General features: G+C 41.4%; 1 protein-coding gene across 1 annotated transcript in view; it reads left to right on the top strand.

The window, feature by feature from the left end:
* LOC139449736 (uncharacterized) overlaps nucleotides 1–24,274 on the top strand; it is an 85,581-nt gene extending 61,307 nt beyond the window's left edge. Inside the window, exons 8-13 of the mRNA XM_071231257.1 lie at nucleotides 11,407–11,513; nucleotides 16,770–16,917; nucleotides 17,838–18,535; nucleotides 19,315–19,379; nucleotides 20,580–20,807; nucleotides 21,692–24,274. Coding sequence (XP_071087358.1) covers nucleotides 11,407–11,513; nucleotides 16,770–16,917; nucleotides 17,838–18,535; nucleotides 19,315–19,379; nucleotides 20,580–20,807; nucleotides 21,692–22,717 — 2,272 coding nt within the window. The 3' untranslated portion in view covers nucleotides 22,718–24,274. The remainder of the gene's footprint in view (nucleotides 1–11,406; nucleotides 11,514–16,769; nucleotides 16,918–17,837; nucleotides 18,536–19,314; nucleotides 19,380–20,579; nucleotides 20,808–21,691) is intronic.

Below are 24,274 nucleotides of genomic sequence, written 5' to 3'. Positions count from 1 at the left end.
TGAGATCAACCCTCGAATACAGGGTGAGATCAACCCTCCACTACAGGGTGAGATCAACCCTCCCCTACAGGGAGAGATCAATGATCACATTCTTACATAACAGCTAAGAACATATTTATATTTGAACATTGAATATTACAAAACTGGTATTTCCAGTTAGATCAATGTTTATTATTTGATGATAGCCAACTTTTGGCGTATGATTACGAGTTTTATCAAAAACAATCATGAAAAACCAGGTGCCAAAATGATAGTTTACGACCTAAGGTCTGCTACTGACCCCAAGACTTACCAGAGGGTGCTGAGGACAAGGAAATCCAATGATGGTAGTCCTCATTGACTAATTGGGGGCACGGGTGGCCCAGTCGTCTAAGGCGCCGCAATTCGCTGTACAGAGTTGCGTCCCTTGGGCACGCCAGAACCTATGATCGTGGGTTCGAATCACGGTTCGCCCCAATTATGTTTCTAGGTTTGTCAGCACCATATCCGTGCTCGTGAGTTTCACCGAAGTGGTAAGCGTCTGTGACCTGCATCACTTTGGGCTTTCCTCCCACATTAAGCTGACACGCAGCAATATAACTGGAATACTGTTAAAAGCGGTATTAAACCAAACTCACTCACTCACTCATTGACTAATGAAAGTAGTATTTGAGGGCTATAGTTCTGAACCACTCCTCAATGCTTCAAGTTTGCTACAAATTGGAACTGACTAAAACTGAAAGAAAACGTAAACATTTATATCTCATTTAAACTGTCAGACTAGCTACAAACTCTGAAGACTCGTGAACTGAACACAAAGTTTCAATTGGTCCTCTGGACTTGTTGTAAAAATAACAAAGTTCTTAGAGTATTATGCATGGGTATATTGTCTGAAACCCATTCAATGCGTGCTTGGAAAACTATAATAATCGATAAAAGACAATCTCATTAAAATCAGATCTTCGTTCTCCTTACCCCTAAACAAAGATCTGAGGATATCCCATTAGGGGTCACGTCAGAACGACCTTTCATCTAACCAATCAGAGTGTCACTTAACTGATCATGAAAGTGACCGTTGGAATGTGTTTTCTAATCATGCAACAGTTATGGGTTTTACGATTATATCCATACAATCTAGGCCATCTATAAGCCATTCCAGAATGTTCTTCTTATCAGTTTTAATTTTTTTAATCGAGAATACGTCAAAATATGTTTCGAAGCATAGTCGCCAGTTTGAAACTAGTGTCGTAAAGCTCGAGAAAGCTGCCTTCTGATTGGCTAATGTCGATTTCTTGTCAGTCATTTCATTCGTCGGTCAAAATTCGCGAAAGGTCGTTCTGACGTGACCAGTAGTGGGATGTCCTCAGATCTTTGTTTAGCGGTTGCGAAAACTAAGATCTGATTTGAATGAGACTGTGATAAAAGATAACACAACATTCACTCATTCATCAATTGGGTATTTATTGCCTTTTTTTCTTTCCTAACCTTCGCTGTCCGAGGGAAGAGTTTTTAAGAGATGTTACAACGGGTGATGCATGGATGCATTGGTTGCATACTATCTTGACAGTGATTACCTCATCGTCCTATTTGCAAGGGGTCGGTGTGCGGTTCTCGGTAGGAAGTGACAACATGGAGTAGATGGTTTTTGGTATATTCAAGTTTACTTTATACAGGTAGATAAATATATATACAAGAAGCACTATGTGTCAGGTCAGCACATAGTGATAGTAGTGATGGTGTTAGTGACCCGGGTCATCTAGCCTCTAACTCTAGCTAGGCTAAGGGTAAGACCTTCACTTTCTGAATTTCGGGGGCACGGGTGGCCCAGTCGTCTAAGGCGCCACGATTCGCTGTGCGGAGTTGCGTCTCTTGGGCACGCCAGAAACCTATGATTGTGGGTTTGAATCCCGGTTCACCCCAATTATGTTTCTAGGTTTGTTAGCACCAATATAGATGTATGAATTTGTATAAATGTCACAAAAGATTTTATGTGAAGTCATGTGTCTGGATGTCTGCTGTTATGTGCTTGAGTTCGCTGCAAAACTCGAACTGTCGTGGGAGTCCTTTGTTGACATGTAATAAGAATAGATTGTAAACCGAGCGTGTTTTCATATCATATATATATACAACATATCAGGAATAAAAAATTATTATGTAAACGACTTATTGGAGCTGTGCACTTAATACTGTGAATTTAGTCACATTTTTTTTTATCTTATCTCATTACTGAAACAAAAGGTGTTCATATTTCCCTTCTAGATATCATTTACTGTAGACATGTGTAGGAAAACAGTTTCTTTGACATATGTGTATGCAATGTCATTTAAGGTTACCTTGAAAAAGATATATTTTTGGAATATTGAGGACCCGTGAAGATCCGGGGTAGAATAGGTCTTCAGCAACCCATGCTTGCCAGAAAAGGCGACTATGCTTGTCGTAAGAGGCGACTAACGGGATTGAATAGTCAGGTTCGCTGACTTGGTTGATGCATGTCATCATATCCCAATTGCAATTATTGATGCTCATGATATCAATCACTGGATTGTCTTGTCCAGACTCAATTATTTACAGACCGCCGTCCTATAGCTTGGATATTGCTGAGTGAGGCGTTAAACAACAAACAAAGAAAGATGTACATAGCCCTAGATATCTGAATGTTTAACTGTAGGCAGGAGAGTACTTTGTGTGTGGGTTGAATTACAATGTGATGTAGGTTGCTCTGACCCAGATGTACATGGCCCTAGCTATCTGATTGTTGAAACAGTAGGCCAGGAGAGCGTTTTCTGTGTGGGTTAAATTACCATGTGAAGTAGGTTGCTCTGACCCAGATGTACATAACCTGTCACTCATATACCTGGCAGGAACATTAAACAACCCTCACTCATGGCGGTGCTTATACAGGAACTTGGCGTATATGTCATCTAAGAAACGTGGCCCTTAATTCCACAGACACATTCATGTCAAGTAGGGCTGGGACGAGTCCAAATTTACTACCCAGGTACCCTCCACCCTATTACCCGACCCTACCTGGGTACCCGTTGTAGATATTTAGAGATAGTTACAGACTCTCCGATTTGGAGAAGTTTGGCAAAATGTATTTAGATAACGTGCTAAACGATCTGGTCATGCATACGCTGAAGTTTAATGCATGGAGTTTTATCTTTATTCGAACATATAAAAGTCAGAAGGAATGGGTACATTGTCAGAAAGAAATAGGAACATTAGTGACTTGTAGTGTACCCATAGAGTTTTAAATATTTTTTCTCATTAAACAATATATCATGTGACTTACAAACTAGGTCTGGGTAGTCCTGTGGGTACCAGGGTCCTACTCAGTACCCACCCGACCACCCGAGTACCCGAGTAACCCATCCCAGCCCTAGTGTCAAGGATGTCAAAATACAAAAAAACATACCCTTTATTTGAATTTAGAAAACCTCTGTTTGGATACTTTCTGATCTTTTCTCATAAAACAAGCTTTGTTTCTGCTTGGCCAGTCTTTTAGAAACACACACAAGTTAGCTGGGCAGATATCAGAACAGAACATCGAAAGTCACTTCATGATCAGTGATTGTCACAATTGACCCTCTTTGCACTCTGAGTTGCAATTGTTACCAATGGCGAGCATTAACTGTCTAAATGTCAAACAAACTTTTTCGTTTGTAATGTTAAATTCATGACATGTGTCACTTGCGTGGTGTGCATTGATTTTACGAGCTTGAGGTTCATATGCGCTCATCAACAGTTGCCTTCATGTTACGACTCATTTGAAGCAAACATCATCGCACTGTCCGGGTCTATGGATGTGATATAACAAACTACCCTATCAAGACTTAGAGGTAGGGAAAGCTCTTTGCCCTAAGATGCTGCACTTTGCTCGACAGAGTTGTGTCCCTTACAAAGTAGTCGCCTTGACATTTTTCCTCATGGGTTTATACATGCGTCATAGCTGGCCTCAAAAGTAAATAGAACGTTGTTAAAATTTGCTGGTCAGTTTCATTTCATTGTGTCACATCCTTATTTAAATGAGAAATGTTTTCCCGAAATGTTGTCTGGGAGCTGTGTCTGCTTTTTGCCCTTGAATCCTGTCCAACATGGCCCATGGCCAGTCGAATAATTTCGGCATTTTGGGATGACATTGCTTTTGGTCTAACGGAAGTGCCAAGGTAACAAAGATCGGTAACAGAACCCAATTGAAAGAAAAGGCACCATCTACAATGAATAATTCATGTGTCTGACTGACGGTTATTTTTCGAATGTTTCGAAGTCGGAAGCCATGCCTCTCAAGCATACCCCCCTGATAGGTGTGTGGATTTTACCAAAGTGGAAAAATGTCTACCGTCTGTGTCACTTAGGGCTTTCCTTCAGTGATTAGACTGACATTCTGTGATTCTACTTAATACCATGTAAATAAAGCAGTGTTTAATCAAACATACTCTCCATCAAGTAAAGCTGAACATGAAGATCACTGAATTCTAAGGACCCTCAGTGTCAGTAGGCGTGCACGTGGGATTGGCTTTATCAAACCTTGTGTACTCTAATTGTAGCAAAATCGATTGTGAAATAATCGGGCCGATCGCACCAACTGACCATTATCAATAGCAACCACGATTAGCGGTATATATTGTTCTTAGTGACAAACCCATTAGATATTCTGGAATGCTGGTGGTGAAAAAGTTTTTTTTGTTCATTTACTTAAAATGATGATGTTGGTTTGGGTTTACACAAAAAAGTGATGGCCCCTGTCTGAGAAACAAATTGTCTTGGTACAATGATAGACAAAGTGTTCATTCTCAAACTAACATAAGTCCCTATATTAACAGGAGAAATAGCAACGAAATATCAACAAATTGCTTTATTTTCACAAAGAGCGTAATGGTTGAAGTAGTGGCACAAATGGAACTGTGAACTTTGATCAGTGTGCGCCGTGCCCATACTCATGGGTTTCAACAGCGTTGGAGGTAAGCCAATAAGACCTACATCATGTTGGACGTTCTGTCCTGGATTGAGTTGACACATGTCGGCAGTAAGTAACTGATGGAGTGTTTCAAGGGGCATTAAACAAACCTCTCAGTCGCTCACTCACTCTTACCAAGGCTCAACAGAATTCTAAGAGCTCTAGATTAATGTGCATGAGTGTGCATGCTAGAGCTTTTTTATAACCTAAAGCCAGTTTAATTAATTGTTTTAAGGATATTTATCCCTGAGTATCTGAAGGCAGGTGGTAAAAAACATTAAAAAAATAATTTTTAAACCATAAATCTCCAAATTTAGAACTGCGCTAACCTTTAACCTTATGTTCTTGTGTATAATGCACATCCATATATAGGGGTAGGTTTTGAAAAGGCTCCATCATTTTTGGTCATGTGAAGACATTGCAAGTGGGCGCGAACCAACGCGGTCAAACCATCAAAGTAAGTGTGAATATTTAGATGAAATGTTATTGGTCTTGATTATTTCCTGTTAATACTGTAATCAAATTGGTCTAGCTTGAGGTAGTTAATTGTACAAGTGGCCTTGATTTTGTCATCTGATAAATATCGAGAAATTACTTAGGAAACTTGATTAATGACTAGAGAGATGGGTTCACCTAGGAATTTGATTTGGGTAATGGCATGACAAGCACACGCTCTGTCCTACTCCACAACACTGGGAGCCAGTGTACAATATAAGCACCTACTGGCCCATGGCTGCTTTCGTGACTTTCTGACTTGTGGAAATAATCTAGATACCGTATTCGACGTAATTAGCACCCTGCTCTAATAAGCGCCCACGGCGATATTTGCTAATATATTGGCTAGTGAACAATCCCAGTTAACACCCCTTCCGATTGATCAATGTACACAACACTTATTTATTCGCGTATAATACGTAGGTGTGTTATATGCACCCTTAATTAAGGGCATTTAAATTCTGGAAAGATGTATCTCTAGTATATAAACAGTTCAGGCTGTCAGCATAAACCACGAAATTTATCTTTCAACTCTGTCTTTTTCACCAAAATAATATTCAAATTAGAGGCCCCAATTTCTAATTTTGAGAGCGCCCTGGGCGCTTATTACGTCGAATACGGTAGCCTGACTGGCTGCTTATTTTCTTGTGAGCTGGAATATATAATCCTTCTTCCCTCATCTCAAAAGGCAACTGTTCACTTGAAAAATAGTTACATCCATATTCAGAAATATCCCTTATTATTCATTTGTCACAACTTTACTAGAAGAAGACAACTTTTTGGTATCTGATTGTGTCATATTTTCTTAATTTACTTGTGTTTCCACAGGCTATTGCTCTGCCATATTAATTTATTTTCACTCAGACACAAATTCTAATCTTGCTGAAACTTGAAACATGTTTAGTATCTGTATCTGATATCAGGTGGAATTTGGTGGATCAAAAAATTTGCAACTGAAATCTAAAATTGGATAATAATCAATTACCATATTCGAGGTAATGAGCACCCAGGGCGCTCTCAAAATTACAAATAGGGGGCTCTTATTAGAATATTATTTTCGTGAAATGAACAGAGTTGAAAGATAAATTTCGTGGTTTATACTGAAAGCCTGAAATGTATATATACCATTTTTGCAGAATTTCATTGCCCACAATAAAGGGTGCATATTACACACGAGTGCATATTATACACGAATAAGTAAGTCTTGTGTACATTGATCAATCGGAAGGGGTGCTAATTGGGATTGTTCCCTAGCCAATATATCAGCAAATGTCGCTGTGGGAGCTAATTAGGGCAGGGCACTTATTACATCGAATACGGTATGTAGCTTGGCCGACTGGCTGGTACTGTTTCACACTTGTCAGACTTTCATTTTGTGGAAACATCAGTGGCTGAGGGAGTTAGATAACTGACTTTGTGTGCTGGCGATTAGCTGGCAGTGTGGGTTTGAATCCCTGATGGGACTCATCTCCAAAAAGTACTAGAATCTGTGTTTTACTAAGAAAGTGTTAAAAATTGCCCTAAATGGCATTGTTTGTTCAAAGAATTTAGTATTACCCTCTTGAAGTACAAGAATTCTGACACTGGTTTTGTAAAATCAGTTTGACACACATGCGAGTATTATGATCTCAATGTACAGTGTATTTACTGTCAGTGGCGAGCTGTGTGGTCAATATGATGCTGTGGGTTTCGAGGATTGAGGAAGCCAAAACATTCTGCAACTTCAAATATATTCTAGATCTTAGTCTCATATTCTAACACTTGTTCTAGTTGAAGGGTGCCATTGCCACAAATACTGAGATTGCGCTTGAGGCTTGATTGACTGCAATACAATGCAGAAACGGCATGAAATATACTAATATTTAGACACAAATATTTAAATAAATGGTCACATTAATTATGTTATACTTCTCGGTTACTGAAGTTTTGTATTTAATTGAATAATTACCGTTTTTAACCTCTAAGGTCACCCGCCCACAGCAGTCTCCTAGGAGCATATAGTGATTCCAACAACAAGAAAGAGTTACTTCCCTTTACAACTTAAATGAAGCCCGCTAAATATAAAATTAACCCAAACAATTAATCAAAAAACAACAGATGCAACACCTTTCTGTGTCAAATGGATCATAATGAAGATAACTGATTTCTTAAGTACAGTGGAAATCTGCTTCTCCGGACCTGCACACCCGGAAACCTCGCCTACTGGACGATATTCACAAAACAAAAACAAAACTATATACAATGCTTCTTTCTAATGATGTTTGTTTTGCAAATCATCTGCCTTCAAATATCAAATTGGCGGGTATCATGTGATCTCGTTGTTAATTATCCTAGGTAGTAACACGTGTAGATTGTTGGTTGAGCAGTCACTGTCATGTGACTTTTAGGTGTGGTTTGAGATGATCTGATCAATCAACATGCACTAAAAAATGGTGACAGAGTGTCAGCAGGGTATATAATAGAGTTTTAGATCGTTAGTTGGGCAGTCACTGTCATGTGACTTTTAGGTGTGGTTTGAGATGATCTGATCAATCAACATGCACTAAAAATGGTGACCGAGTGTTAGCAGGGTATATAATAGAGTTTTTTATGCGTCGGTAGAATTTGGGTAGAGGACATAATTCTGGTCATTTAACAAGGGATTCAAACATCCGGAAACTTGTTTACCTGGACAATATTTGAGAAAACACAAGTGTGCGGATCAGTGAGGTGGAGCTCGGTGCTGGGTTGGCTTGGAGACAATTTCAGTCCTCTGCACGCAAACGTTGACAACTGTTTACTTCGTTTACATTACAAATGTGATAAGAGAAGGAAAACAGTTTTATTTTGTTTAGGCGAGGCTGTTTTTTAAAGCTGGTATTGATTCCAGACCTAACAAAAATGAGAAGTGAAAACATTTCTGAAAGCTCTTTTTTTTCATTCCATAAATGCAGACTTGTTTGCAAAAGAAATATGCATAAGGGTTGTTGCTTTGCCCAGTAAATAGGTTAGACTTCAATGGTGTTATCTGAAAAGACAAGCTTCACTAACACTAAGGCCACACTGTCTTAATATTATGTTTCACCGATTCATTCCTGCTTCTCCACACATAGTTGGTTGAAATAAAGATAAATAATAAATAGCGATGTCAATAATTTGTATAGAGTCCTTTTTTAGGAATGCAATTAACCTAGTGACATATCTACTTCCTGAATGTTGAAAAATGATAACAATCTGTCTTGTTTATGCTAATTTTGGTAAGTTTTACCTCACAAATTTTATGTCATATGCAATTTATTAATTTCCATACCAAGGACCAATTGATGCTATGTTTGTGTCATCCAATCACAGCCTTTGGGAAATCCGTTACTTCCTATCTCCGCATTCAGCGGCACAGCATCTCAGTGAGGACTTATTACTCTGAATGGATGACAGTATATTCAGATAACTTTTTGAAGTACAAAACAAAATAATTCAAATGATTCTTATAAACTATTTTTTCTTAGATACTGACTTGTTTTTTTTGCAAGAAATTCAATAACCATGAATTTGATGAAATACAAAAAGGTCTGTGCTGAAATTGGATACATTGTAATATGTGAGAGAGATGCATTTTTTCAAGTATGCCACCGGGATGTCTTAGATTTTTAGATGTGCCCTTTGGAATTTAAGTGTGCCACCAAGAATAATACTTTAGATCCTTTTCATACTTGCTGAATGTCATTTCAACATGAGCTAGATGATAAGCAGTTGTACTCTAGATATTTCACCCCTTCCTCTTCATGGAGCTTTGATGTCCAAAGCCCAGGTTTAGTCTATGAATCACTCTGTGCATTTAGGTCTTAAAGTTATCAATCTCCAGTGCCCTGGAACTTATTTCAACCATGTTGTTATGATTTATGCCATGGCATCGCCACTTTGATACAAGGACTTTCGAACTACGTCTAGAGTGGTGGTGGATAGAGCGTCTGCCTGCAAAAGAATGGTGGTTCGATCCCCGGCTGCGTCATACCAAAAGACGTTAACAGATGGTACTTCTCATTACGGGGGGCATGGGTAGCCTAGTCATCTAAGGTGCCACAATTCACTATGCAGAGTTACCTCCCTTGGACACACCAGAAACCTATGATCGTAGGCGCGAATCTTGGTTTGCCCGGATCATGTTTCTAGACTGTCAGCACCTTGCCTATGCTCGTGGGTTACGCCAAAATAGTAAATGTCTAATGCCTGCATCTCTTTGGGATTTCTTCCCACATTAAGGTGACCGGGATATAACCACAATACTGACCAAGGTGGTATTAAACCTAACTCCCTCACTCACTCACTTGTTATTACCCTGCCTGACGCTCGGCGTTATAAAAAGTGATCTGTGCATGTTTTTCTTGGTTAAATTGAGCCCTATCTAAATGTTGGCCGGGAGGCGTTTATTGGAACAGCGACAACAGTACAGATTTGCTGCTATATGATCCCTGCACTATCAGTACATGCACATGAATTAAGATCTTATAAAAATTGTGGGGGAACTGGTGGCCCAGTCGTCTAAGATGCTGCAATTCGCTGTGCAGAGTTGCATCCCTTGGGCATACCAGAAACCTATGATTGTGGGTTCGAATCCGGGTTTGCCCCGATCATGTTTCTAGGTTTGTCAGCATACCCATGCTCATGAGTTTCACTGAAGTGGTAAACGTCTGAGACCTGCATCACTTCGGGGTTTCCTCCCAAGTTAAGCTGACGCGCAGCGATATAACTGGAATACTGTTAAAAGCGGCGTTAAACCCCTCACTTACTCATAAAAACTGTAAACTTCTATGACCTTCACCCCTTTGATAAGACTGAAATATTGTTCAAAAGGCAATAAATAAATTGCAAGTGATTCTGTGGCATTTGATCGGCTAACCAAGCATGATATTCCTCGCTTTGGCCTCCAACAGATGCACCATCTCCGTGGTCCAGTGGTAGAGCATCCACCCAGAGTGTGGATGGTCCGGGGTTTGATCCCCGGCCGCATCATACCAAAAGACGTTAAAAGATGGTACTTGTTGTTACCCTGTCTGACCCTTGGCATTAAGGGGCTAAAACAAGGACTGGTCGGCTCGGAGTCAGTATACTGTGTCTGAGTGGGGTATTCATGTTAAACTGCGGCATGGTATCTCAGTGAGATAGCACAATAAAATCAGCATTAGTCCGGACTAGTACAAGCAGCCCCACACATGCATGCGCATCGCTATATGAGTGCAATTATCTTGTTCGTGAAGTTAAACCCCATTTCACCTCACCTCACCTCTAACAGATGACTGTTTCCTGATTGGCTGACAAGAGAACGAGGCTTGCGTTGCATTATGGGTGAACAATGTCACTTATTTCATATCACCTACTACAGGCCTGTTTGTGTTGATTAAATAAACAGTCTGTGCAGTTTATTTTATGATTGTTGTTGTTGACTTATTTTTTTATAAGAATTGAGTTTGTTTTTGCATTTTGGAGTTATAAACATTATAATATTGAAGTCGAGTCTTAATTTAACCAAATGTCATGATATAACTTGAATACTGTTCAAAGCAGCGTTAAATCATGCATACTCACTCATTTCAACCAAACTTGCTCTCCATAAACATGCTTGTGGGTTTCAAGAAGATGGTAAAGTGTATACTACCCGCATCACTCTGCAACCATACTATACAAATAATTGTGATAAACGCTTGAGGACCGGGGAAGGGGTCGGGTCTGAGGGTTCTTGTTTTCGCCTCTTCACCTCTTCAAGAGGAACCGTTTGTTACGTTATTCTGAAATTCACTTTAGTTCAAATCTTTCTTGTTTCCTAGCAGAGTCAATATTCATCATGGACAGGTCAAGACTGATCATGTGATGAGGTCAGTGTCAGTCACATGATTTCAGGGACCACATTGAAATGTATTTTGTCACGTGGTATGGATTAATCGATGGAATGGCAAGATTCTTAAGAGAGGTGTAACAATAAGCTATGATTATTGTTCCAGATCTAGTTGGATCACTGGGTTCCTTCCCTCCGAGCGTGTGGGGTACTCGCCCTACAACTTTCTTCATCACGATGACTTGGAAGCAGTTGCAGCAAGCCACTTAAAGAGTGAGTTGTTACGGAACGAACATTTAACACTTGGGAGAATATCTCCTGGGTTGGATTAACTCGGGTAGTCAACTTCAGTGTTTGCATGACCAGATTGTTTAATACATATATCTAAATATGTTTTGCCAGGGCTATGCTAAAAATATTCCAAATCGGACATTTTAAGACATGTCCTGAGACCTGGAGTGGGTCCCTGGGTAGGGTAGGGTAATAGGGGTACCCGGGTAGGGTAGGGTAATAGGGGGACCCGGGTAGGGTTGGGTAATAGGGGTACCCGGGTAAGGTAGGGTAATAGGGTTACCCTGGTAGGGTAGGATAATAGGGGTACTCGGGTAGGGTAGGGTAATAGGGGTACCCTGGTAGGGTAGGGTAATAGGGCTACCCTGGTAGGGTAGGGTAATAGGGGTACCCTGGTAGGGTAGGGTAATAGGGGTACCCTGGTAGGGTAGGGTAATAGGGTTACCCTGGTAGGGTAGGGTAATAGGGGTACCCGGGTAGGGTAGGGTAATAAGGGTACCCTGGTAGGGTAGGGTAATAGGGTTACCCTGGTAGGGTAGGGTAATAGGGGTACCCTGATAGGGTAGGGTAATATGGGGTACCCGGGTAGGGTAGGGTAATAGGGGTACCCTGGTAGGGTAGGGTTATAGGGGTACCCTGGTAGGGTAGGGTAATAGGGGTACCCGGGTAGGGTAGGGTAATAGGGGTACCCTGGTAGGGTAGGGTAATAGGGGTACCCTGGTAGGGTAGGGTAATAGGGGTACTCGGGTAGGGTAGGGTAATAGGGGTACCCTGGTAGGGTAGGGTAATAGGGTTACCCTGGTAGGGTAGGGTAATAGGGGTACCCGGGTAGGGTAGGGTAATAGGGGTACCCTGGTAGGGTAGGGTAATAGGGGTACCCGGGTAGGGTAGGGTAATAGGGGTACCCGGGTAGGGTAGGGTAATAGGGGTACCCTGGTAGGGTAGGGTAATAGGGGTAACCGGGTAGGGTAGGGTAATAGGGGGACCCGGGTAGGGTAGGGTAATAGGGGTACCCGGGTAGGGTAGGGTAATAGGGGTACCCTGGTAGGGTAGGGTAATAGGGGTAACCGGGTAGGGTAGGGTAATAGGGGGACCCGGGTAGGGTAGGGTAATAGGGGGGCGGGTACCCGGGTCATAAATTTGGACTCATCCCAGCCCTAGGTTGGATGCATGGGTGTATCCCTAGGTGGGATGTGGGATGGAGGGGTGGGGACTGGGATCTTTGTTTGAGACCGAATGTGAGTGAGTGAGTGAGTATGGTTTTATGCCACTTTTAGCAATATTCCAGCAATATCATGGTGGGGTACACCAGAAATGGGCTTCACACATTGTACCCATGTTGGGAATTGAACCTGGGTCTTCGGTGTGATGAGTGAGCGCTTCAACCACTAGGCTACCCTACCACCCCTGAGATTGAATGTAACTTAAGCCAGCACTCAAGACAGAGCTCCAGATAACTTTTTGAGCAATTGAGTTTTACTCTTGGGTTTCTTTTTTAATTGGGCTAATACATTTTTCATTGGGTAACCAATATTTCTTCACTCATCTATTCATGACTCTATTGGGTTTTCCCAAAATTAGTGAAGATTTTAAGATTTAGAGAAAAATGAAATAATGTTATAGATGTATTTGACTGTTCTGAATATATAGGCTTGACTCGGAAAGTAACTTAGTTCGTAATTTAATTTGAAAATTAGCTCCTTTGTAATTGTAAAGCTTCATTGGGTATTTACGCATGCAGTTTTTATACATATGAGTTTTTCATTTAATGCATGCGTTTCTGTACTCAAGTTAATGTAATCGGGTTTTGAATATATTTTTTGGGGTATTTTACACAAATACGCTGCTTAGCTGTAGCTCTGTCAAGACATACAATTTGTTTCTCCAAATGGAGGTACCAAACATTTGCGTTAGGACCCACAGCAGACTATTGTTTACATTTTCCAGCATATCCGTGAAACTATTTTTTTGTGTGAAAATTATATTTCTTCCTCCATTTTTGTATTTCAACAACATGGACTGTTTTGCTCATAATATCGATCACTGAATTACCTGCCCAGGTTGCTGGAATATTGCTGAGTGTGGCAATAAACAGCAAACAAAAAACCAACCCCAACGTCACACTGCACCTCATGCAACATGGGGGATGTTGTCAGTATAATTTGTCTAAGCGATCCCAGCACTGTCTAGACATACTGGCAACTAATCGATGAAATCTCGTAATTCCATTAACCAAGAATCATCAGACAACTCAGGGCATCGGATATTATGTTGAAATCACCGTTGATTATCAAGGTGTTCATATGTATGGCTGAGCCATTGAATTAAGGATTTAATGGAAACACATAAAGGTTGCTAGGATTTTACTTTCAATCAAAACAACTTGTTTCTACCCTTTTACAAGAGGTAGGCAGGTGAATCAGTAGAACAAAGGGATCATTTGGTTGTTCCAGCTTCTATCTTCTTATAAACCTCAACCCCACTTCTATCTTCTTTGAGTAACCCCAAACCCACTTCTATCTTCTCTGAGAAATCCCAACCCCACTTCTATCTTCTCTGAGAAACCCCAACCCCACTTCTATCTTCTTTGAGTAACCCCAAACCCACTTCTATCTTCTCTGAGAAATCCCAACCCCACTTCTATCTTCTCTGAGAAACCCCAACCCCACTTCTATCTTCTTTGAGTAACCCCAAACCCACTTCTATCTTCTCTGAGAAATCCCAACCCCCACTTCTATCTTCTCTGAGAAATCCCAACCCCCACTTCTATCTTCTCTGAGAAATCCCAACCCCCACTTCTATCTTCTCTGAGAAATCCCAACCCCCACTTCTATCTTCTCTGAGAAATTCCAACCCCCACTTCTATCTTCTCTGAGAAATCCCAACCCCCACTTCTATCTTCTCTGAGAAATTCCAACCCCCACTTCTATCTTCTCTGAGAAATCCCAACCCCCACTTCTATCTTCTCTGAGAAATCCCAACCCCCACTTCTATCTTCTCTGAGAAATCCCAACCCCCACTTCTATCTTCTCTGAGAAATCCCAACCCCCACTTTTATCTTCTCTGAGAAATCCCAACCCCCACTTCTATCTTCTCTGAGAAATTCCAACCCCCACTTCTATCTTCTCTGAGAAATCCCAACCCCCACTTCTATCTTCTCTGAGAAATCCCAACCCTCACTTCTATCTTCTCTGAGAAACCCCTACCCCACTTCTATCTTCTCTGAGAAATCCCAACCCCCACTTCTATCTTCTCTGAGAAACCCCTACCCCACTTCTATCTTCTCTGAGAAATTCCAACCCCCACTTCTATCTTCTCTGAGAAATCCCAACCCCCACTTCTATCTTCTCTGAGAAATCCCAACCCTCACTTCTATCTTCTCTGAGAAACCCCTACCCCACTTCTATCTTCTCTGAGAAACCCCAACCCCCACTTCTATCTTCTCTGAGAAATCCCAACCCCCACTTCTATCTTCTCTGAGAATCCCACAACCACACTCCATTAATAGCTTCTCTGAGAATCACCAGGCAAAGTCAGTTGCGTGCAGTATACTTATTACAATTCCCATCCAAGTGTGCTGCTCATGAAATGGCTCAATCGTATCACGGTGCACAGAAATAGCAAATCTAGTAATTCCCCTCCCTAGTTGGTGGGAAGGCACTGATTAAATGCAGCAAAATCGAACAAATAAAACCAGTTGGTTGCTCAGGGAAATATGCTAGTGGGGTGGTTTTGTTAGATACAACAACAAAATTCAGTCACTTGCTTAGACTTTTAGACATGCATTTTTTTCTATGAAAGAAGTCAAATCAGAAATCCATGATGTAGGTTCGAATCCAGGTTAGCCCCGATTTTGTTTCAAGGTTTGTCAGCACCACACCAGTGCTTATGGGTTTCACCGAGTTGCTCAACATCTAAGACCTGCATCACTTCGGGGCTTTCCTCCCACATTAAACTGACATGCTGTGACATAACTGGAATACTGTTAAAATTTGCGTTAAACCCAACTCACTCACTCACTCTGAAATAAGGACCCCAAAATTATCACCTACTACTTAAATTATTTCAGGACATCCAGTGAATAATTATCGTCTGTTTAAAACACAGTGGCCAAATTATTTTTCAAGTATTTCCAAGAACAAATTGTTTTGAAAAAACAGTCCTAGCGAGGCTTCCCTTTAAAATGGCCTGTCTCTCTTAGTATTGTTATTTCCTGTGGGGATCACTGTTCAGAACATTATAAGTATCCAGCAACATGTGCTAGTTGTAAGAAGCTACTACATGATTTGGGTGAGGCTCGGGGGCTTGGTTGATAGTGTGTCAACCAGTGAAGATCCGGGTAGAATACGTCTTCAGCGACCCATGCGCGCCATAAAAGGCGACTATGCTTGTCATAAGAGGCGACTAACGTGATCGGGTGGTCAGGCTTGCTGACTTGGTTTATGCATGTCATCATATCCCAATTGCGAAAATCAATGCTCATGATGTCAATCACTGGATTATTTACAGACCTCCGTCATATACCGCTGAATTAAACGGAATTATCTCCAGTAGGTCAAGTTCTAACACCAGTCAACATTTTCCAAATGTGTGTTGTAATATGGTACTTGTTACCTACCCATGACGATCCGGAGTAGAATAGGTCTTCAGCAACCCATGCTTGTCCTATGCTTGTCGTAAGAGGTGACTTTGCTTGTTGTAAGAGGCGACTGTGCTTGTCGTAAGAGGCGACTGTGCTTGTCGTAAGAGGTGACTTTGCTTGTCGTAAGAGGCGACTGTGCTTGTCGTAAGAGGCAACTGTGCTTGTTGTAAGAGGCGACTGTGCTTGTCGTAAGAGGCGACTGTGCTTGTCATAAGAGGCGACTATGCTTGTCGTAAGAGGCGACTGTGCTTGTCGAAAGAGGTGACTATGCTTGTTGTATGAGGCGACTATGCTTGTTGTAAGAGGCGACTAAATTGATTTGGTGAGGCTCAGTGACTTGGTGGATGCATGTCATCGTATCCCAATTGCATTGATCGATGCTCATGATGTCAATCACTGGATCGTCATCGTCCTTGTTTCATGAATGAATCTTGAAACTCTTGAAACAAGTGGCATGTTGCTTTTGACTTAGGAACTGCCCACGAGGAGTCTGATTGAACTGTTATGTTGGTACATGGTGTATCAAGATAAAACACATTGTGTTTTCACTGTTGTGCTACAGTGGAGTTATATGAATGTTCTCGTGTACATTACAGTTATGAAAGACGACCTTGTCCCACAGACAATATTCCGTGTGAAGACTGCCAGTGGTACCTACATTTTCGTACAATCTTCCTCCTGTGTTGCCCGGGACCAGTGGACTAAAAGGGCCAAGTTCATTGTCAGTCTGAACCAAGTCTTAGAGTAAGTTGATAGTGTTATCCTAGTGTTCATTGTCAGTCTAAACCAAGCCTTAGAGTAAGTTGATAGTGTTATCTTAGTGTTCATTGTCAGTCTAAACCAAGCCTTAGAGTAAGTTGATAGTGTTATCTTAGTGTTCATTGTCAGTCTGAACCAAGCCTTAGAGTAAGTTGATGGTGTTATCTTAGTGTTCATTGTCAGTCTGAACCAAGCCTTAGAGTAAGTTGATAGTGTTATCTTAGTATTCATTGTCAGTCTGAACCAAGTCTTAGAGTAAGTTGATAGTGTTATCTTAGTGTTCATTGTCAGTCTGAACTAAGCCTTAGAGTAAGTTGATAGTGTTATCTTAGTATTCATTGTCAGTCTGAACCAAGTCTTAGAGTAAGTTGATAGTGTTATCTTAGTGTTCATTGTCAGTCTGAACCAAGCCTTAGAGTAAGTTGATAGTGTTATCTTAGTGTTCATTGTCAGTCTGAACCAAGCCTTAGAGTAAGTTGATAGTGTTATCTTAGTGTTCATTGTCAGTCTGAACTAAGCCTTAGAGTAAGTTGATAGTGTTATCCTAGTGTTCATTGTCAGTCTGAACCAAGTCTTAGAGTAAGTTGATAGTGTTATCTTAGTGTTCATTGTCAGTCTGAACCAAGTCTTAGAGTAAGTTGATAGTGTTATCCTAGTGTTCATTGTCAGTCTGAACCAAGTCTTAGAGAATTTTTTTGTCTTATGCAAGTGTTAATTGTCAGTCTGAACCAGGTGTTAGGAAAGATGATAGTGTTATCCTAGTGTTCATTGTCAGTCTGAACCAAGTCTTAGAGAAGTTGATAGTGTTCTCAAAGTTTTTGTTGTCAGACTGATCCAAGTCTTAAAAAAAGACTTAAAGACTGCAGATTAACTCACTCACACTTAATTTTCTTTGTACTTTCCAGACAAGAAGAAGGACAGAGAAAACTTGCCCTTCAGAAAGAAGAAATTGATTCCACAAAGGCTGAAAAGATGTTCACAGATGACATCTTGACTATGATGTCGGACACACTGATTGGCTCCAACGACCACACAGTGCATGACGACACGTGTGAGAGTGCCAACTGGCAACAGTCACAGTATACAACACCTTTTGGCAATGTCATCCGATCATCAGTGGAAAAGCATCCCCAGAGCGACACAACAATGTCTGCCACACCATCTGCAACTACGAAACCTCAAAATTCTCGGAAAAGAGCTGTTGATCCTTTTGTTAAGCTCATTGAAGAAAGCATCATGAGTGAAGCAGATATGAGTAGGGTGAATGTCATTGCCTCGTCAATAGATAGACATGGTAAGGTTAACTGTTGTCCCAGGGCAGAAGGAAGCCGGCCACCGGGCATGGGCACCATTTCCAAGGGAGATAACCACTCACAAATGTCTAGTCCAAAAGGATGTTGTTCCAGCGAAAGACCTGCTGGCTCCATGTTAAAACTGTTGTTGACAGACCATGCTGACAAGGCGCCAATGCCTGTTTTGAAGTCACCCAGAGTTTTGGCACCAGTTTGTGAGAGTGGACTCTCCCCTCGGACGTCAAAGGAAGCATCGACTCCCGATCCAAGGGTAACACCATCACCAAGACACCAGAACAACGAAAGCCCAAGTATGTTCACTTGTGGATTTTTTTTTTTTGGACTTGACATGTTTTCAATTTCTTGGTTTACGGTTCGCAGACCCAAATTTCATAAATGTTGAATAATTTTATTATACTGAAAACAGTTACTGATTTTGTAAGTGAAAAAATTAAAGTAGATTTTTCTTTAAATATATAATTCTATATTTTCTCTGAATATCAATACTGTAAAGAGGTTGTCTAAAAACACACATTTCATTTTATGTTTAACTGATATATTTAAAAACCTGGACTCTCTTATTTCTTTAAGGAAGTTATAAACTATAAACTTAGCTGATATACTCAACAATGCTTGCAAATTTGAAATCATATACTGTTTATCTCCTAAATGTACATTAGTGAACGGCCCGTGAAGATTCCGGGGTAGAATAGGTCTTCAGCAACCCATGCGTGCCGTAAAAGGTGACTATGCTTGTCGTAAAAGGCGACTAACAGGATTGGGTGGTCAGGCTCGCTTACTTTGTTGATGCATGTCATCGATCCCAATTGCGTGGATCGATGCTCATGATATCAATCACTGTACTGTCTGGTACAGACTCAATTATTTACAGTCCGCCGTGATATAGCTGGAATATTGCTGAATGCAGCATTAAATAACAAACCAACCTACCAACATCAGTGAACAGTAAGTGGTGTCTCCTACATCCTAGTACCGGTACATTGTACATGATGGTTTAGATGAATTAATTCAATAGACTGTTACAACAGAACACACCTGTGACAGAGTAATAACTCCGGTTTTCTTTCAGTGTCTGAGATGTCTGTGGGTACGGATATTGCCTCACCAAGTAAATCATCAACTGTTTCTGACCAGGTATGTTGTCGATGAAGTCAATGCTGCTGTAGATGATGTGAATGCTGTTGTAGATGAATTGAGTGCTGTTGTAGGTGAAGTCAATGCTGTTGTAGGTGAAGTCAATGCTGTTGTAGGTGAAGTCAATGCTGTTGTAGGTGATGTGAGTGCTGTTGTAGGTCACGTCAATGCTGTTGTAGGTGAAGTCAATGCTGTTGTAGGTGAAGTCAATGCTGTTGTAGGTGAAGTCAATGCTGTTGTAGGTGATGTGAGTGCTGTTGTAGGTCACGTCAATGCTGTTGTAGGTGAAGTCAATGCTGAAGACCCAGCTGGATATGGCTCTTCAAGCAGATGTGCAGAATGTTTAAACTTTGGTGTGTTGAATCCTGTGGCTCAAACCTAAGGTTCTTGGTTTTTCAACACCAAACCAATGCTCATGGTCTTCACCAGCATAGTCATTACATATGCTTACCTCTGACATCAAGTTTACACGGGGGGTGGGGTGGGTGTGGGAGGGGTTGGTGTGGGGGGGTGGGTGTGAGTGTCGGGATGGCCAAGTGGTTGAAGTGTTCGCTCGACATGCCAAAGGGCTGGGTTCGATTCCCCACATGGGTACAATAAGTTCATTTTTCTGGTGTCCCCCATTGTGATATTGCTGAATTATGGTAAAAGCAACGTAAATACTCACCCACCATACACACTCACCTATTCGAGCTGACATGCTGTCATAGAACTAAAATGTTTAAAGCAATGTCAAACCCAAATCTCTCTCATAAATCTCTCACAACCACTCACTCCTGCATGCCCTTACAGAAGTGACATGTGGTCATTGCAGTGTTAAACCCAAGGTCGGGGGAGCATGGGTGGCATCGAAGGTGCTGCAGTTTTCTGTGCAGAGTTGCATCTCTTGGGAATGCTGCAAATTGCGAGTGGTTATGTTCATGGGTTTGAATCCTGCTTAACACTGATTATGTTTCTGGGTTTGTCAGCACCATACTTTGCTCATGGGTTACACCGAAGTGGTAAACATCTGAGACCTGCATCACTTCAGGCTTTCCTCCCACATCAAGCTAACATGCATGATTAGCAGAGACCATATACCGATATCGGTATATGGTCTCTGATGATTAGTAACTATAAAATTCAAAGTGATGTTAAACCAGATTCACTAATGAAAGGGAATGGCATCATTCTGAAGTGTTCTTTCTTTGATGTTTCCAGGAGAATATGTCCCCAGAGTCCCCAGGTAGTGCTGCAATGAAAGCTCTGCCGAACTTTGTCCGGAACTTCACGGAACAGCTGAAGCGGAAGCATATGTTGATGCAGCGGAGTCTGTTGGAGCAGGAAGCTGTGATTGCGATGCTGGAGTCGGAACTGAAGAAGGTGCAGGAAGTCGGACATTGTTCTGCCACTTTCCAGAAAATATGTGAACGTCTTCACTCAATAAAGGTATTGGATCCCATCATCTGGTGACCCTGGTATGGTGGATAGTGTGTCTGTCTGGAGAATGTCACGTTGGGGTTGTTAGATCTCTAGCTGTGTCCTACCAAACCACGTTAAAAGTTGGTACTTGTTGTTACCCTGCCTGGTGCTTGGCATTAAAGGGCTAAAGCAAGGACTGGTGACATGCATGTACCGCACCGCACCGCACCGCACCGCACCGCACCGCACCGCACCGCACCGCACCGCACCGCACCGCACCGCACCGCACTGCACCGCACCAGATGTCTTTTAAATTATTCGTTGTATATTGATTATTTTTGGTTCTAAACATGAACATAATATGGAAGTTACTGGCACCCACAACAGCTTTTCAAGTTTTATTAGATTCTTGGGCACAACATGTGCTATAACTTGTTCACTGAAGTGATTGAGGGAGTCAGTTTAACGCCGCTTATAACAGTAGTTCCAGTTATATCATGGCATGTGAGCTTAATGTGGGAGGATGGCCTAAAGTGATGCAGGTATCAGACGTTAACCACTTTGGTGAAACCCACAAGCACAGGCATTGTGCTGACAGACCTAGAACCATGATCAGGGCGAACCCACAATCATAGGTTTCTGGCATGTCTGAGGGATGCAACTCTGCAAAGCGAATTGGGGCACCTTAGATGACTGGGTCACCCATCCCCCGTTCACTGAAGAATGTGTAGTTAGTTGGAATATGCACATGATCACAAGCTTCATGTAACCACGTGACAACCTCATCTGCTTCTGCACATGCATGTGTCACAAGAATAACTACAAGTACAGTAACAAGATAAACAAGACAAAATCACATGCTGTGATATGACTAAAATAATCTGCATTAAACCCATGTACTCTGTTTCCAGGCCAGCAAGGCTAAGCAACAAGCAGAACTGCAGTGTCTTCAGGACAAGCTTAACCACCAGAAGAGATTCAGTCCATCAACCCCACAGATGACTTCCCCGGAAGGGACACCACAGCAGACGACAGTGCCAGAGACAGACGTGCCCCAGTGCACACTTGGGCATATGACGTTCCCGAGGGCACAGTCGACAGCTAGTGCCACCATCACCCAGGTTGACCTTGGCGAGATCGAACCCACGTTTTACCCAACAATGATGGATGCTTCAAGTGAAGGTTCCCACTCTTCGGGAACAAGTTATCGATTCTCTGACAAAGGTAGCCGACAGTTTCCCCGCACCAGTTTCACAGAGACATCTCCCAGCAGCCTACGCCAGTCCCCCAATCACAGTATCCAGGAAAGTTCCATGATGACGTCCCCCCAAGGAAGTCTCGCCCCCTCCCCCAGCAGCACATACTCACAGTCATCAATGAACAGTGCTTCATTCACAGCATCTAGCCCCAGCACAAGGATACATTCACCCTCACAATCAAGCAGGTCTATGTCTGTTCTTCAGAGCAGTGTTCCTCATTCAGGCTCCAACTTCTCACCAACTTCTCACACCCATCAATTGCCAATTGCTCAAAGAAATCATCATAATCGTGACTCCGTTCCTCCATCCCCCCATCACCAGCAGCTGTCACCACTCCCATCTTTATCCAATGGGTATTCCCAGCCTGTGTTAGACTATTCGCACAGAGTGGACAGCCTAGTCAGTAATCCTTCATGGGACACCAGTCCTCCGGCCATGTCGAGCCACACTTCAACACAGCCGCACAATCAGCAGATGCCTCTGCCGTCTCCAACAGTAGGCACCATGGACCATGACAGCCTGTCTACACGAATTATTGATGGCAATCGGACAGTTTCTCGGGCAGAGCGCATCAAGATCATAAAGTCTGCCTATGCCAAACTCCCGCTGCACAGCTTTTTTCCAACTTATAATAATGTGCCCCAATCACAACTACAGGACAACCTGTTCACAAGCTGAAAAATCCATGGAGCATATATTTTCTGTGTCGACACTGTGTTTGAAATCAAGTTCATTTGGTGTTGTTCAGGTTCACACTGAATAGTCATATTACCTATGACCTGTGACCATGCATGGCCTTTGACCCTTGACTTGTGACCATGCATTACCTTTGACCTTTAACCTGTGACCTTTCGAGAAAATGATGCCACTCCATTGCAAAGAATTGACCCCAATATACAAATGGACCTGACTTTCAAAATATGGATTATTGTACGGATATTTTTGGAGAGAAACTTTCTGAAATGGCCTTTACACTGTGTTGTGAACCAGTGGTCATGTGCCTCTTGTGACCTTGATAAAAAGGGTCACTGTGATGTCAAGGTTAAGTTCATGACCTTTTGCAAGTATGGAGGTGGGGAGTCTCATTGACCAGTGAATTATACTTCAGATAGATGTCTTATTCTGTCCTTTGGATTAAAGAACATGAAGGTCAAGAAATGTGTGATTTTGATGAGTAGGGTGTCTTGTTTTCATTGAATATGAACAGATATTGTTTTGTTTTCTTTTGTAACTATTGCATATTCAATAGTAATCATATTGCAGGCATGCTTTTAGCATTTGTTAAGTGTTTGCTTACCATAAAAATGTCCATGTGATGGTTGATTTATTGATGGTAGTAAGATGTAAATAAATTTCTCTGTTGTCCCGGTTATAGAAATATGATTTCTGATATCAAAAGACTTATATCCAACTTTTACACTTTAATGTTAACGGTCCCATCTTGGGAAAAAATTGCTATCTCATAGAATGTGAAAAAACAAAACTATACTGTATCGCTTAGGTGAATGAACTGGAGAAAACAAACTTTGTCAATATGAATGTATAATTTGTGAGTAAGATCCCCAGATATGATGATTTACAATTTCAATTGTATTTCCTGTGCTGATAGATATTGTTTCAGATGCAGAGATTAACACCTTTGCCTGTAATTTTCTCTTAAGATAAGCTGGAAGTAGCAATCATTTATGCATGCAGTTGTGCTCCGGTGATTACAGGGGATTCAGATGAAAAACACAACAGCAGAAGTAGTCGTATATGAAACTATTATGGTAGAAGAAATATAAACAGCTAAGTTTGGGGTTATTTAAGTTGCTGCTTTTACTGTATATGTCATATTTACCACACAGCTGTAGTGTTTGGGGGAAATGTGCAGGAAAGAAGTACAAGAAGAAACAGTACTATCAGATCCTTAATATACGGTAATTGTTAAATATCTTTAAGAAAAATTGACAAAAATTACAAAAGCATATTTTTGAAATGATCTTATAAATGTATCAGTGATTCCTCTAGGCTGCTCAGAAGCTGATAACGGCCGCAACTCCACAGCAGATACAGTAAAAATTCCTAAATTTTAAGTAAAAACTTTCCTAATTCATATTTGTGTCGTCAAATTTTATATCTTTGTATGACTTGTTTTTCACTGATAATAGGACCAATAAAATGGAAGAGGCTTGAATGCTACTGTTTTTAAATAAATGCATTGAATGCAATGTTATTATGCAATGTTAAAATACA

This window comes from Haliotis cracherodii, unplaced genomic scaffold, assembly GCF_022045235.1.
Source record: "Haliotis cracherodii isolate W230 unplaced genomic scaffold, xgHalCrac1.p SCAF_8, whole genome shotgun sequence".
Classification (NCBI taxonomy): Eukaryota; Metazoa; Mollusca; class Gastropoda; order Lepetellida; family Haliotidae; genus Haliotis; species Haliotis cracherodii.
Note: the sequence above shows the minus strand (reverse complement) of the source record. Positions and strands in the feature narration are given on the sequence as shown.